A 15556-nucleotide genomic window follows, 5' to 3' on the forward strand; every position below is an offset into this window, starting at 1 on the left:
ATTAGTTAAAAAGTAAATGTAATATAAAAAAATGCAATGCAGCTGATGAAAAAGTTCACGTCCAACAGCTACAGAAAGTAAACCCATCTGAATTAGCTTCCACTCCATCCCCAAACCCCAGAATATAAGAGTAGAAATACCAGGTCCTTATTTGATTTTCTTAATTTAAGGAATTATATTTGAGTTCCCTCATTAAGAGAAGGTAATCTTTAGCATCAGTGAAAGAGTTGATCAGGAAATGAGGCAAAAATCAGGAGATCATATTCCTTTATTACATATATGAAATATAAAAAATTAACAGAGCAATATATATATATTTTTTGCAAGTCCACAGGACCTCAGGAAAAATATGTTCTGTATGTGAAGTTAATCTTATGGCACTGTGGTTCACGTTTTATATATTCAAGTACAGAAGAAACGATATGTATAGTGGTTATGCATGAGTACAGAAGAGAAATAATAATGAAAAACTGTAATTTGGTGAACTATCACATACATTGAGTCAAAAAATGAGTGAATAGAATGACCATATACTGCTAATAAAGACAAGGAGGAAACTGTTTCCATATTCAGGTTTAAATACTAAACACAAAAATAAAACAAATTGTGTCTACAATAATTTGTGAAGTGTATACAAGTGCATTGCAAATAAATGGGCTTTTTAAAATTTAAAGTCCATTTCCTCTTTATCCAAGCATTTTCTACACTTATGACTCCTTTCTCTTATTTTAGAGTCTCTTCTTGTTCAGTTTTTTTAAAAGTTTCATCATGGCCGGTATCTGTGGAATCTAACCTCTATCCCAAAGCTGAGACTTCATGCAAACATATTCTCCTTTCAGGTTGCATCTTCACATAGTTACTCTCAAGTGTTCAAGTTTAAAGAGTACAACTTCCATTTTGTGGTCACTTTTTTTCCGCGCGTAGTGATAGTGCTTCTGTTTCAGCAGGTTTTCTTACATGCCCTTTTCTTTTTTTTTTTTTCTGTCAACGGCAGTCTCCAAACTTTCACAACACAAGTGGTAGGTAGTAAAGTGCTTTATACAATGAAATACTATATACATGTGGAGAGGTTCCATTTAACACCCCACAGACCAAAGTTCACACACATCACGCAAGAGAAGGCTCTTTTAAAGAAACACCTTTTCTGATACTAGGGTTGGGGATTCCTTAAAATCTCATTAATTACTTCAAGTAGCACAAATGTAAGTAACATATCTGAAGATGGGAGGAGTCCTTGTTAGGTGCATTGCCCTTAATGGATTACTGCTAAATATCTTACTGCTATTAAAATATTCTTAATAGTTATGAATTTCAGAATCAGTCCCATAGAAAATAGGTATCGGTATTGGATTTTTTCATTCCACTTTATGAAACAAACTGTATTTAAACATGGGCCCAAAAGAGATGGGGTAGACAAGGGCCATGCATTGGAACATTTCTATATATTTTGGCACTAAAAAAAATTCCAGTTTCATCTTTGAGGTCTCCTTTCCATTATGTTTGTGTTTTGTACATAGAGAATTGCCATTATGTGCTATACACCTTTTCTGTTACTTGCACTCTCTTTTCAAAATATCCATGACTTTTCTTCCAAGAGATGGTTTCCAGTGCTGGACAAAACTTTTCATATTCACGACTAGTTTGCCTGTTCTTACATCCTCATGTCCTGCTACAAGGTACTCCAAACCTGAAAGAGAACAAAATTAGGGACTATGTAGTATCATAGTTTATTGAAGGGAGAGATGTGACTTTAGCAGTTTTATATATACATGGTTCACGGTTTTATAAATTCATAGTTGAAATAGGGAGTCATAGGCAATAATAGCTGACACTTAGTAAATATTTATTATGCGCTAAGTGCTTTAAATGTATTATCTCATTTAATCTTGAAAATAACCCTATGAAGTAGGTATTATCTTTCTTCTTTCCTTGTTTTACAAATGAGGAAACGAGGCTTGGCAAGATTGAGAAACAGTGTTTCCCAGTAAGCAGTGCACCCTGACTCAAGCTCAGGCCTGTCTGATTGTTGAATTTTTACTCTTTCCCTCTATGGTGAAGAAGTGAGGATTCTGTGGGTACTTAACATGCTGCTACAGTTCAATATTTCTTGGAGACTAACTATGTATGGTAGTGTATATTAAGGAGGATTTTATAAAAGTGAAACAATCATTTGGGAAAACGTATTGGAAGAGAGCTATGGATTATACAAAATAACACATGTCTCCTATATAAAGTCGATGTGTTTTTGGAATATAGAATGTTTGTTTGTCATACTTTAAAAAAAGATGAGACTTGACTAGTGCTGACTTTATAATTCAAAATTCTTTTCAGGCTTCAAGTAAAAATTTTGGCTAACAAACATAAAAATCCAAAAGGACAATCTCATTATCTATACATTAATAAAAAGAAGTGTGATAATCTCCCTCAGTACATGTCTGTAGTAATATCAATATTAGTATTTTGAAACAATTTTCTTTAATATTATAGGGTAGAGCAAATAAGTAATTACATTTATAAAATAAAACTTTCCTATATAAGATAAAGAGACATATACTTTAAAACTCAAGTTAAGGGAAAACATGAGATGTTAAAATTCAATTGAAAATATCAATTTAAACTCATGGTTTAATATATACAGTCTTGTTCATGCACTAAAATGGCTTTAAAAATGTCATTCCAGTGGTAATGAACACCTGTAACAAACATAATGTCTCTAATAACAGGTCTCACTAAAGACAAAACAAAACTAAACAAGGCTTCTTGAAGAAATGCTTTTTTTAGGTCCAGGGCAGGAAGATACAAGGTAAGCATGGGATTTCTTATTGTGCTAAAAAAAGCAAGGAAGCTTTCAAAGGTTAATGGGAATCATTTTAAAAGGATACAGGAACCAGCAAGAGAGGGTTATAACTCGCCAAAGTTGTGATAATTTGAGCACCAAGAATGTAATAATTGTGTGTGTTAACATACTGAATCAACAAAAATCCATAATTCCAAAGTGATACTCAAAAAAGAGAAATCCAGAGAAAAATTAACTTGTCATCTTGAGACAGTTGTTAAAACCATTCCTTACTTTGGAAATTGGAAATTAAAGGAAAGAATTTAGCATTTATCCTGCTTTTATAATAGGAACTATATTTCATGGTAACCTAATAGCCCAGCTTGGGAGAGAAAGTCCTCTTACAGAATAATGTTAATTGATAAATGAAGGGAATTAGGTGAAATTAGAAAAACATCATTTCTCAAATTCTAATGAAATTATTCATTGAGGAAGGGATTGCCAATTGGTGATAAAATCATTAAATTGAATAGTTAATGGGGAACTGGATGTTTGCTTAGTGACTAAGTAACTCATACTCATTGTTTTCTAGTCTCAAAAGGGAACCCAATGGAGAGATCAGACTGTAATCACTCCAACCCGAGTCAAGTTTAGCAACCCTGACGGTGGGTCATCCAGGTACTATATATCTTGTGATGTGATTTAACATGAAGCACACAACAATAGCTATGATGAATTCTAGACAAAATGTTTATCTTGAGTCTATCAAGCTTTTCTTTATGATTACAAGAAATATAGGAAGTAGAGAGACAAGCTAAATGACACCACAAAGAACCAACCAGACAAATATAGAAGGCAGGATAATCTACAGGACACCTGGCCTGGTTTCTTCAACAACAATAATTTCTTCAATACTAAAAAGAAACTCTGCATGAATAAAAGATACTTGAGGGACTTAAAAACTAGATACAATGTGTGATTCTGGATTGAATACTGGCAAGGACAAACCACGTCTAAAGAACATTTTGGGATCAATTGGGAAATTGGAATATGATCTGAGTATTAGAGTATATGAAAATTAAAACTGAAGGTAAAGATAATAACTGAATAAAGTAGGTTGCAGAATGAAGCATATACTTATGATTTCATTTTTGTTAAAATATATACATATATATATATGTAAGATGGATTATAAGGTATTTAAATTCTTTAAAGGGTAACCTTAGCTTCTTCATGAAAAAGAATCCCAATATTTAATTAACAGACTAGTTAAAACATAATCGTCTTGATATTGTTTGTATCATCTCTAAAATAATAAAATCCTCATTTAAAAATACGATAAACAATTTTTAGGAAACTTTCAGTGTTAAGTCTAGTATTTTATTTTATTTTTTAAATTATTATTATTTTTTATAAGGAAGTTTTTAAAATTATTATTTATTTATTTATTTTTGGCTGTGTTGGGTCTTCGTTTCTGTGCGAGGGCTTTCTCTAGTTGCGGCGAGCGGGGGCCACTCTTCATCGCGGTGCGTGGGCCTCTCACTATTGCGGCCTCTCTTGTTGCGGAGCACAGGCTCCAGACGCGGAGGCTCAGTAGTTGTGGCTCACGGGCCTAGTTGCTCCGCGGCATGTGGGATCTTCCCAGACCAGGGCTGGAACCAGTGTCCCCTGCATTGGCAGGCAGATTCCCAACCACTGCACCACCAGGGAAGCCCTAAGTCTAGTAGTTTAAATGAATTTACTTTGAAACTATAAATAGAACAAATATTATAGGAGTTTGACATTACTTTGAAGTATAAATATAAATTAAACTAATAAAAATGATGCTGAATAAATCCATAAATTATGGAACAGCATCATGCCAAAAGTTAGCATGGAAAACAATGTTACCTGTTGTATTACTTATTAGCATTTACATTTTATTTTCCTATCTCTATGCTTTTGACATCTACCTTGCTATAAGTTTTTATTTATTTATTTATTTTTATTTTTTGGCTGCGTTGGGTCATTGTTGCTGTGCGCGGGCTTTCTCTAGTTGCGGTGAGCGGGGGCTACTCTTCGTTGCGGTGAGCGGGCTTCTCATTGTGGTGGCTTCTCTTTGTTGCGGAGCACAGGCTCTAGGCACACGGGCTGCAGTAGTTGTGCCACGCAGGCTCAGTAGTTGTGGCTCACGGGCTCTAGAGCACAGGCTCAGTAGTTGTGGCACATGGGCTTAGTTGCTCTGCGGTATGTGGGATCTTCCTGGCCTAGGGCTCAAACCTGTGTCCCCTGCATTGGTAGGCGGATTCTTAACCACTGCGCCACCAGGGAAGTCCCAACCTTGCTGTAAGTTTGAGGGCGCAAAGTTTACTTTGTAACCATAGAGAAAGAAAATATAATACTTTACTGCTAGTCTTGGTAATCTAAAATATATGATTGATGAATGAGTAAGTGTATGTATGTATGAATGGAGGAATGAATGAATTTGCAGGGATGCCAATTAGATTACTCCTTTTCAAAAGTAGCAAAGGAAATGTTGGCGTTTAAAGTTTCAGAGTTTTCTTATCAGCTCTCTTTGGCCTTAGCTATTGAACTTGTAAAATGGAAAAACAAAGTGAAATGAAAGAGTGTCTGGTTTTGCTTTGGCAGGTTCTAGTCTTTTCATCAAAGTGAATAAACATGTTTTCAAGAATTCTTTGAATAATTGTGCTTATGTTTTCAATTGTGATGAACTCAGTTGATTCTTTTACTCTATTTGGCAGAAATCTGATTAGGAAGTATAGTTCACTTCCTGGAGGGTGGCTCAGATTGTCAAAGCTTTTGTTTATAATGTCTTACTAAAAAACTGAGTGTATTTCTTTCTTTCTTTCTTTTTTTTTGCCAAGATAGTAGAAAGTGCTTATAGAAAGAGCCCCGGGAAACAGAACTTAAATTGATGACTCCTAGTCTCCGGTATTCAAAATCCAAGATTCTGATTAATTCATTTGTTCTTTGTAAACATATTTATTTTAAAATGTCTTTAAAATTTTCCTTATTAAAATTTAGATTAATTTAAATAAAATATGAAGAGGTATAAAAGGGTGTGAGAGATTAGCCAATAGTCAAAAGTCAAGAGATTTATATCACTGTGTAGATCGTTTAGGTTGCGGGGAGTATTTTATTGATAGTTTTTCTCTCTCTTTCTCTTTCTCTCACTCAGTTATCTATTTCTCTCAAATTTATTAACCAAAGACCATAAATGACTTCTTAACATAACTGTGGTTTCCTGGACTTAAATTTGAAAAGAATTAGATCCAGAACACAAATTACACACCTGTTTCAGCAGTGCCATTAAGACACAGCTGGCAACTTCGTAAACAGGGAAATACAGAAGATTAAAAAATATATTATTTGTTTTACTAGAACTTACTCTGTGGGTACTTTGTTACTATTGTTTGGGTACTAATGGTAGGCCCTGGAGATAGTATGGTCAAAAATCTAAATCCCATTCTCAAATTTAATGAGGGAGACAGAAATAAGCAGCTTATGACACAGTATGAGGAGTGTACTTGTAGAGTGAACAGGTATGAATCCCGTGCTTACTTGCTTGCCTCTATGTCTGCCACAATGTTTTAAAGTGCAAATTTCCCTCCACTGCAAGTTTCTCTAAGATTCTGTAGTTTTGTTGTTGTTTGTTTATTTTTGCTGTTTCTAATTTGAAACCAAAATGATCATTTAATGAAAAAGAAGATGATGAGAACTTGAGAGTTGTTTTCTATCCAGGAGAAACAGATGCTTCTCATGCAACAGTAAAAATGAATTAGATATTATTTGCACAGATGGAATTTTGCATTTGAACTCCCTTTTGGGAGCAAGCTCTAACCAGGGCATCATAATAGGACCTAGCTTTCCAATACAGTATTATTGGCAGATAAATTCATGAAAGTGCTTTCCTTGCTACTGATACCTGGAACCAATCTGAGACTTCTCTTTCAGGACAGAAAATATTATATTGCTGGATTTTAGAATATTTTACTTTTATAGAGCATGTGAAAGAGAAAAAATTTTTGATGTCAGTTCAAAGAATTCCATTTGGATTTTCCCTAGATCAGATGGTGAAAAGGAGAGATACTCTTGCTGAGTTTATTTAGGTTGTGGTTCAGAGAATGTAGGACTAGCAGCAAATCAGCAGAAACACGGTAGGTAACAAGCTAGAAGAGACTAATGCTCACCAGGGTTGAGGATTGGACAAGTGCAGCCTCTGTTAGTCCATGATTCTGGATATAATGTTCGTTTTCCTCGTAAAATTTTCAATTTGGTGGATTTTAAGACTTTTTTAATCTTCACATTGACCTCAGCATGAGATCCTTTATCATGAGCTGATAAAATCTTTATTTTTAGCACTGTAACAACACAATTCCAAAAGTCAAAATGCATAGAATTTCATACTATCCTTTGAACTTTGAACAACTTAAATATGCATTTCAGAGTATAATGGAAAAGTGAACCAATGATGATAATGTGGAAATTTGCTTTAAAAATCATTAGGGATTAAGAGGTACAAACTACTATGTATAAAATAGATAAGCTACAAGAATATATTGTATTGTACAACACAGGGAATATAGCCAATATTTTATAATAACTGTAAATGGAATATAACCTTTAAAAATTGTAAATCGTTAGTTGTACACCTGAAACATATAATATTGTACATTAACTGTATACACCTCAATAAAAAGAAAGAAAATCATTAGGCTCATTGATTTTGCACTGACTTCATCTCATTTATCTATATTAACTATCCTCTTCTTTCTTACATTTTTCAACTGCTACTTCTGTCCATATCACTATGCTAAGAGAATATCAGCCATTTGCCTACTGCAAATAAATTTTAAACACATTCAGCTATCAAATCTAAATAGAAAAAAGATGCACAGGAAGTAGAATTGTTATCCTGGTTTTTATTTAGATTCTGACTATATTATACTCTTATAGCTAGCTTTGTGTAATGTTATGACAAAAAGCAAAATGTTACTGCCAGGACATATTTTGTGTATTCTAAAGAGATTAAATAATATTATTGATTACTTAATTTTCTTCCCTGGTGTAAAATGCAAGCTGACTGGGATTAGGAAGCTGTCCTACGTGATGGCAGAGCTCCAGTTTTCGATATGACTCCTGATTCTATTATGTTCTTCCATCTATGAAATGGATGTGGATAGGGATCAAGTAATGGGATAAATTGGGGTGGGGAAAAACATAGACCTAAGGAACACTGAATGCAATGTTCTGTATTATTAGGAGAGTTCTTACTGGCTCATCTATATCTTGGAAGATGATGGAAGATTGTGTGTAATAAAAGAACCCTATCTTGGCTGGTACCATATCCTGAGAATATGGCTGTCAGACGGCCATGTTTTCTTTGTAGATTCACCAAATTCACCAAATTATAGATTCACCAAATTTTAGACGTCTAAGGGCTCTTAAGAGCTCATCTAGTCTTGTTTTATGTATGAGAAAGCAAGTTTTAAGTAATTAAGTAAACTGCTCAAACGTGTATGACTGATTGATTAGAGGTAGACTTTGGACTAGAACCCTCGTAAGATAAATGCATGAAGGGTACATATTGTAGTAGCCCCTCGCACTTGGCCAATGCTCAATAAAAGTTCACTATTATTTTTCTACTAGACTGTAAGCTCAAAGAGAGCAGTAACCTTATCGACTCACTATTATAACTCAATAAATATTTGCTAAAAGAATAAACAAAATGAATCGAGTATTTTTTCTATTAAGTCAGAGAATGGGGAGGGGGAGACCATTTTTCCCCAAGTCTATAGTTATATTGCACTTAATAAGACCAAGATACTTTATGACATCATTAAAAGCATTCAAGTTCTCTTAAGCAGAAAATAATACAGTTGTATTAAAAGATACCAATGTGGTTATTTGTAAATTCAGTCATAGAGCTACTGAATCTATGTGATAATGAAAACCAGTTGATATTTCTATTGAACTGAATGACTTTGGACTAAATTGTCATGTTTTTTCGCTTTTAATAGTAAATACCTTTCCCTCTAAACTGACTTTTCTTTACTGGGCACTATGCATTTCAAAAGTTTGCTTCTATTATTTAACTAAGTTGGCAGGTGAAAGGAGGGAAATATGCACATAATTTTAGATAAGATCTTTGAGGTTTTTAACATTTATGTTTTTATCTTTTATGAGGTTAAATACAATGTTATCAAGAACCTAAACGTTTTGTTTCAGAAATCATGACTTAAAATTTTCTCTTCATTGTAATGCATAAGTAATAAATAATGCTGTATACATTATGGAATAATAAAAAGATTCAGACACTAGTCAATGATATGTTGGCAAGATAAGGCATCTTTAATATACTTAATAATAAACATAAAGCCATTTAGAATTTGAAGATAGTAACAGTTTTTACTTAGGGCAATGGCATTTTCCTTTGTCCATACACTGTATTTTCCTGACATTTGAAAGGTAGAGGAGTCTAGAGTATACTGAGAGGGCAGGGAAGAGACTCAGGCAGAGAGCTCGTCTCAAGGCCTCCCCACTATATTTCCCCTTCCTCCTCCCTAACACTGACTGAGCATCTAGTATGTGCAAGGTAATGTGCTGTGTGCTTTTCAAAAATCTCATTTCATGGGGAAGGTGGCGTCATCCCTATTTTACAGATGAGGAAGTCTGGAGACGTTAAGTTACCCACCCAACAAACCACAAATAAAACCCATGTAGGTCTGAGCCCAAAGCCTGAGCTTTTAATCACTGTGAAATATACTGCTTTAAACTGATTTCTGCCTAGTAGTACTACAGGATAAACTGGCTGAGAAATCATTTAAGTGGCTAGAGGCTTCCCTTTTAGATTACTAATACAAGAAGCATTTATAAGAAAGGATTACGTGTCAAGATTTTTTTCTTTTTCTTCTTTGCCTCTTTTCCACATAGCAGGATAACCCTGCTTTTGCTCTAAAAGCCTCCTGCTCTCACCATTACATTCAACACCATCTCTATTAGGAAAATCTAGGTCAAGGCCAGACTACTATGTTTACTATTATTATATAAGACTAGTGCTTTGATTTACTGTGAATGTCATAAACCAGGCCACCCATTTCCTTAAGAACTCTTTGTACTTAGTTTGAATAGATCCTTAGAAGCATTCAAGCACTTCAAACTCACCGTATGAATATTTCATTCCACAGAATGCCTTGGAGTTTCTTAACCCCTGTTCCTTACACTCACATTTACCTACAGAAAGTAAATGAAAATGGTGTTAGTTATTTAGAAAAAAAGTAAAAAAAAACAAAACAAAAAACAATCGCAAGTAAATCCAAGTGGCATAACTCTTTAAGGCTTGAGTGATTCATACGATATAATCCATAAGAAACCATGAAAAGTCACTCAAAAGAAATAGAGTCATTTTTTGAATTAGTTATCATCCAATAAAGTATTGACCTAAGAGAAATATAGAAATGTAGAAACAATGATATATTTTAATGCTTGTAATTGATGTTATGCTAAATATAGTCTGGATTAATATTCCATGCTAATGGAATGGAACAACTGAATGGTTAACCTATAAGAAAGACAACTGTTTTCTTACAATTAATGTTCACCACAATAAAAATCAAATCAAATCAAATCATTGAGAAATCCTTTGAAGGTAATGCTATCCAATTTTTAAAATATTTATTAAGCACCTATCATGTGCAGGACATGATGCTACATACTTCAGAGTATATAAAGATGAGCAAGATACAATTCTTGCCTTAAGGCTTATAATTCAGTAAGGTGAATAAAGTAAGTGTGTAAACAGTAATAAGTGTTCTAGGTCAGGTACAATATGCTTGGATGGGAAGGCCACATGTTTGGGAAGATGGAAAAAGGCTTCATGGCTGAAGAACGATTTGAAGTGGACTTTGAAGAATAACTAGGTTATTTTCTCCCAACAGTTAAAATTGTGTATTACAATTATGATGTATGAAAGATTTGCCAGAAGAAATCTTTGGAAGACTTTCAAAATGCCTTTGTACATAGTCTATAATAGCATTCTTATACTTATTTATGTACCTGTTCCCTCTCTAGACTGTGATCCTTGAGGACAATGGTTATGTCTTATTATTCATCTTTATATTCTTAAAGCCCAGAATGGATAGGATTTTCATTCTTTTTTTTTTTTGGCCATGCCGCTCAGCTTGTGGGATTTTAGTTCCCCGGCCAGGGATCAAACGCGGGCCCTCGGCAGTGAGAGCAGAGTCCTAACCACTGGACCACCAGGAAATTCCCCAGGATTTTCATTCTTACTGATTTAACAATTAGGTATAATTCTACCTCTTCCCTAACCCCTCCCCTCCTACCCTCACACATTGCATTTTATAGGCACTGAGTGGCATAACAGCAGGTAACATTTGCTGGGGAGCACTTACTACATGCCAGACACTATTTTAAGTCTTTTACATTTATTTACTCATCTAAGATTCTAACAAATAGAAATTTGACAGGAATACAGAGATAAAAGGATGAGCAAAGAAATGTAAGAGAGAAAGGGGAGAGAGTGTTCATGGAAGAACCAGTTGTTCTGTTTATCCTGGGTACAGATTGAGTTGAGAATAATAGAAGGTATCATGGAGGACCTTGATTGATATGCAGTTAGGGCCTGAATTTAATTTGTTAGATAAAGGGGAATTTTCAAAGCTATCAGCTTAAAGAAGTTACATGAATTTAAAAATATATATATGAAAATTAATCTGGCATTACCGTATCAAAACTATTGGAATGGAGAAAAAATGAAGACAGGGACCAGTTAGAAACTAGTGAAATTGGTAACACACAACAGTAACTAAATTGAGTACCAACTATAAGCCATAAAGTTTATAAGGAATTTTATCCATATGATCTTATTTAATATTTACAATAAGGTTATGAGAGAGGTACTATTAACAAATGAAAAAAGAAAGGCTCAGAGAGGTTAATTAGCTTGTTCAAGGCAGCGTATAGCTAACAAGTAGAAAAGCCAGATTTTAAGCCTGGGTTGGGGAGAATCTGAAGCCCCCGATCTTTCCATTGTACTGTCTTTCTAAGGCAGATGGGATGTGGGTCTGAGAGGTGGCCATGGGTGTAGATAGGAAGAAATATCAAGGGATGCTGCAGAGTTAGGGTCTACAGGTCTACAAATCCTGTCACTGGATTGGATGAGGACAAGCATCCAATTTTATGAGGAAACATAAAAATGTACTTGAAATTTTCAGCCAAGGTGACAGAGAGGATTGTAGTTTCACTAACAGAAATAGGGAAGTTAGGAGAAGGAGAGCATTTTAGGAGTGTATTAAGTTGTTTTTTTTTTGTAGTAATCAATAGTCTAATTTAATTATTGAAAGTTTATTGAGTAGCTCATAGAAAGGAGAAAAAGCCTAAGAACCAGAACTCTGAAAGGACAAGAAACAAGAGAGCTCCAGAGATCTATTGGGCAGTCTCTTTATGACTTTGCCATTGGAATCATGAACTCTAATCATTTTCAGAATTTGTCACTTTCAGCTCAAGATTTAAATTCTAGGGACAGAACATCTGATTGGCCTCTCTAAAACTGTATTAAATGGCGGAAGAGTGGTTCCCCAAAGAAAAACTGGGTTGAGCTACCACAGAAATAGCAAGAAAGAAGGGGAAATGGATCTGGTCAGGCAAAAAACAACAGAGGTCTAGTACGAGGAGAATATAATGAATTAGAGATGCTGACAGACATACAAGTGGAAATGAGAGTGTGATTCTGGTGAGATTGGGTAGGTAGATATGGAAAATGGAAAATATTGACATACTGGCTCTAGCTAAAGTTTCTTGAGAAACCAGAACGAGATCTGCACGTAGAAAATCACAGTGGAATTAAATAGTGGGAAAGATAAAGATGCTTAAAATGAGCTGTTGTGATTTGTTAAATAATATTGCTTATCATCTAAACAAAGCAGAGGATTGCTCATTCAGAAATTGTAGCAACCTGAGTGGACAGCCCACGGCCTTTGATGATTCCACCAAAGCAAGAGAGTATGGTAACTACCATGCATATCTTACTCCTCAACATAATGCTCTTCTCTTTAGTCCTTGAGCCTATAAGAACATGAGTAGGGAGGGACAATATTGGGGTGGGGGAGTGGGAGGTACAAACTATTGGGTATAAAATAGGCTCAAGGATGTATTGTACAACATGGGGAATATAGGGAATATTTATAGTGAATATACTAATAACTGTAAATGGAAAGTAACCTTTAAAAATTGTATAAGAAAAGAAAAAAGAAAAAAGAAAAAAAAATTTAATAAAAAGAACATGAATAAGTCTGTTACTTGAAGACCTTTCCTTGGCTGCTTTCCAGTACTCCCTTTTCATATGTTAAGAAATCAGACATTAAAATTTGCTTTTGAATAAATCTGTTTTTGATTAGGCTTCAGCCCAGATGTGTTTTCTTAAAAGAAATTTGGAAGAAGAGGAAAACCTATTTAGTTATACTGGGTTGTTAGAACGTTTCAAAAAAAAAGTATTGTTTACAGTTCTCTGGTACTAGTTAAAGCCAGTTTTGTTGGACAGGAAGTGAAATTTTACATCTGATGCTCTACCCCACAAGAAGTGGTAGAAATGAAGAGTATCTTGGTATAGTGCATTATATTCCTAGTTATGGAAACTTATGGCAGGTAAATAGGTAGGTAGGCAAATAGATTTGAAAATGAACCACAGTGCTTAGAAAACTGATTATCACGTTTCTGTTGAAAAAGGTGCCCAGGGGCACTATTTTATACCCATTGGGAATATTGCTGTAGCAGGAGACTGAACAGTCTCTTCCTCAATCCGGAGCTCATCTGGATGAATTTCAGAGACTCTCTGGGGACATCAGAGACCTAACAGCTGTTGTGGACATGAGAGTCTGGAGTTAGTCTGATGCCAGCACCGTTATGTGCTTCATTAGTGTGCTGCCAGCTCCCTCCCTAGTAACATGATAATTGGCTTAACGTCTTATGGCACTAGAACCTTGATTTTTACAGATTTGGCTTGGCAGACAAAGTTGGAGAATTCTGAAAACCACTGTGTTAGAAAAAGAGAAGAAATCTTTCAAAAGTGGTTATTAAAGTTAACATCATAGAATTCAGACTACGTAGCATTAAGGCACAAAATTAATGGGAAAGATTTTTCCTTTTCAAATGCTAAAAAAGATAAATATGACAACTTCGTATTACCTTATCTTTCCCACCTTCTTTCCTGTTGTGAATTAAAATGAAACCAATTAGGAAAATGATCATAAGATTATGTTAAGTGAAAAAAAACCCATGATATGGAATTGCAGATACCAAGTGTTTCTATAATTTGAGTTCTTGATTCTTGAAAGGCCCATAAATTCTCTATGAGAATGTATTAAAACTGTGGTTTCTTACTCTGCTTCAGCCACACTGGCCTCCTTGCTGTTTCCTAAATAAGCCAGGCCTAGTCTCACCTCAGGGTTTCTGTACTTGCTGTATCTTCTGCCTAAACTCTCTTTCCTCTGTTATCTGTATAGCTCACTCTCTTACCTTCTTCAGGTTTTTTTCTCAAAAGTCCTTTCATAGGACTTTTCTGATCACCCCATTTAAAAGTATGTCCCTCTCAAGTATTTCTTATCCCACATCCCTGCTTTATTTCTCTATTATATTAAACATCATTAAATATTTTACTTGTTTATTAGCTGTCTTCCTCTGCATGAATGTGAACTCCTTGGACACTGAGATTTTTGTCTGTTCAATTACTAGATTTACAGCACTAGCACATAGTATGAGTATTCAACAAATATTTGTTAAATGAATGAGTCTATAAAGAACTCCTACAAATTAGTAAGAAAACTACAAATAGGAAATTCACAGGAAAAGAAACCTGAAAGTCCAAGAAACCATGAAAAATTACTAATCAGGGGCTTCCCTGGTGGCGCAGTGGTTGAGAATCTGCCTGCCAATGCAGGGGACACGGGTTCGAGCCCTGGTCTGGGAAGATCCCACATGCTGCAGAGCAACTAGGCCCGTGAGCCACAATTACTGAGCCTGTGCGTCTGGAGCCTGTGCTCCGCAACAGGAGAGGCCGCGATAATGAGAGGCCCGCGCACCGCGATGAAGAGTGGCCCCCACTTGCCACAACTAGAGAAAGCCCTCGCACAGAAACGAAGACCCAACACAGCCATAAATCAAAAATAAATAAATAAAAATTAAAAAAAAAAATTACTAATCAGGAAAATGCAATTAAAATGGCAAGATCCCATTTCACACCCATCAGATTGGCAAAAATTTAGAGGTTTGATAACATCAGTTTTAGAAGTCCAAAAAATATTGAATGAGTTAAACTGTGCCTGAGTTAACGAGTTAGCATACTGCTTGGCCCCTTGTATGTGCTATATAGACATTTGTTAAATAAGTACAAAGTACTTATTTGTGAGGATGTGGAACAACAGGGTGTCATACTTTGCTGGTGGAATGCAAATTTATGCAACCACTTGAGAGAGCTATTTGGCAATAAATGGTAAATTTGACAATAAGCACACTGTGACCCAACAGTATCTAGATTGTACCCTAGAACAAGGGTCAGCAAACATTTTCTATAATGGAACAGATAATAAATATTTTAGGCTTTGTGGCCATGGGGAAAAATTAAAGATTTTATGTAGGTACTTATATAACCATTTAAAGTAACCATTTAAACCTTAGAGCAGGCAGCTTAGCCTGTAGAAAAGTAGATGGCAGGCCACATTTGGCCTGAGGGCTGTAGTTTGCCAGCCCCTGATCTAGTGAAACTGC

At 35.1% G+C, this 15556-nt stretch overlaps 1 protein-coding gene across 2 annotated transcripts in view; it reads right to left on the reverse strand.

The window, feature by feature from the left end:
- Window positions 1-250: 250 nt before the first annotated feature.
- The window catches only part of NTN4 (netrin 4), a 111018-nt gene continuing 95712 nt past the window's right edge, over window positions 251-15556 (reverse strand). For both annotated transcript variants that reach the window (XM_082349538.1, XM_082349537.1), the window contains exons 8-10: window positions 9941-10009; window positions 6967-7137; window positions 251-1687 (exon numbers count right to left, since the gene is read on the reverse strand). In XM_082349538.1, the coding sequence (XP_082205664.1) occupies window positions 1551-1687; window positions 6967-7137; window positions 9941-10009 (377 nt within the window). In that variant the 3' untranslated portion in view covers window positions 251-1550. The remainder of the gene's footprint in view (window positions 1688-6966; window positions 7138-9940; window positions 10010-15556) is intronic.

Source organism: Balaenoptera borealis (assembly GCF_965194805.1).
Source record: "Balaenoptera borealis genome assembly, chromosome: 13".
In the NCBI taxonomy this organism is placed as follows: domain Eukaryota; kingdom Metazoa; phylum Chordata; class Mammalia; order Artiodactyla; family Balaenopteridae; genus Balaenoptera; species Balaenoptera borealis.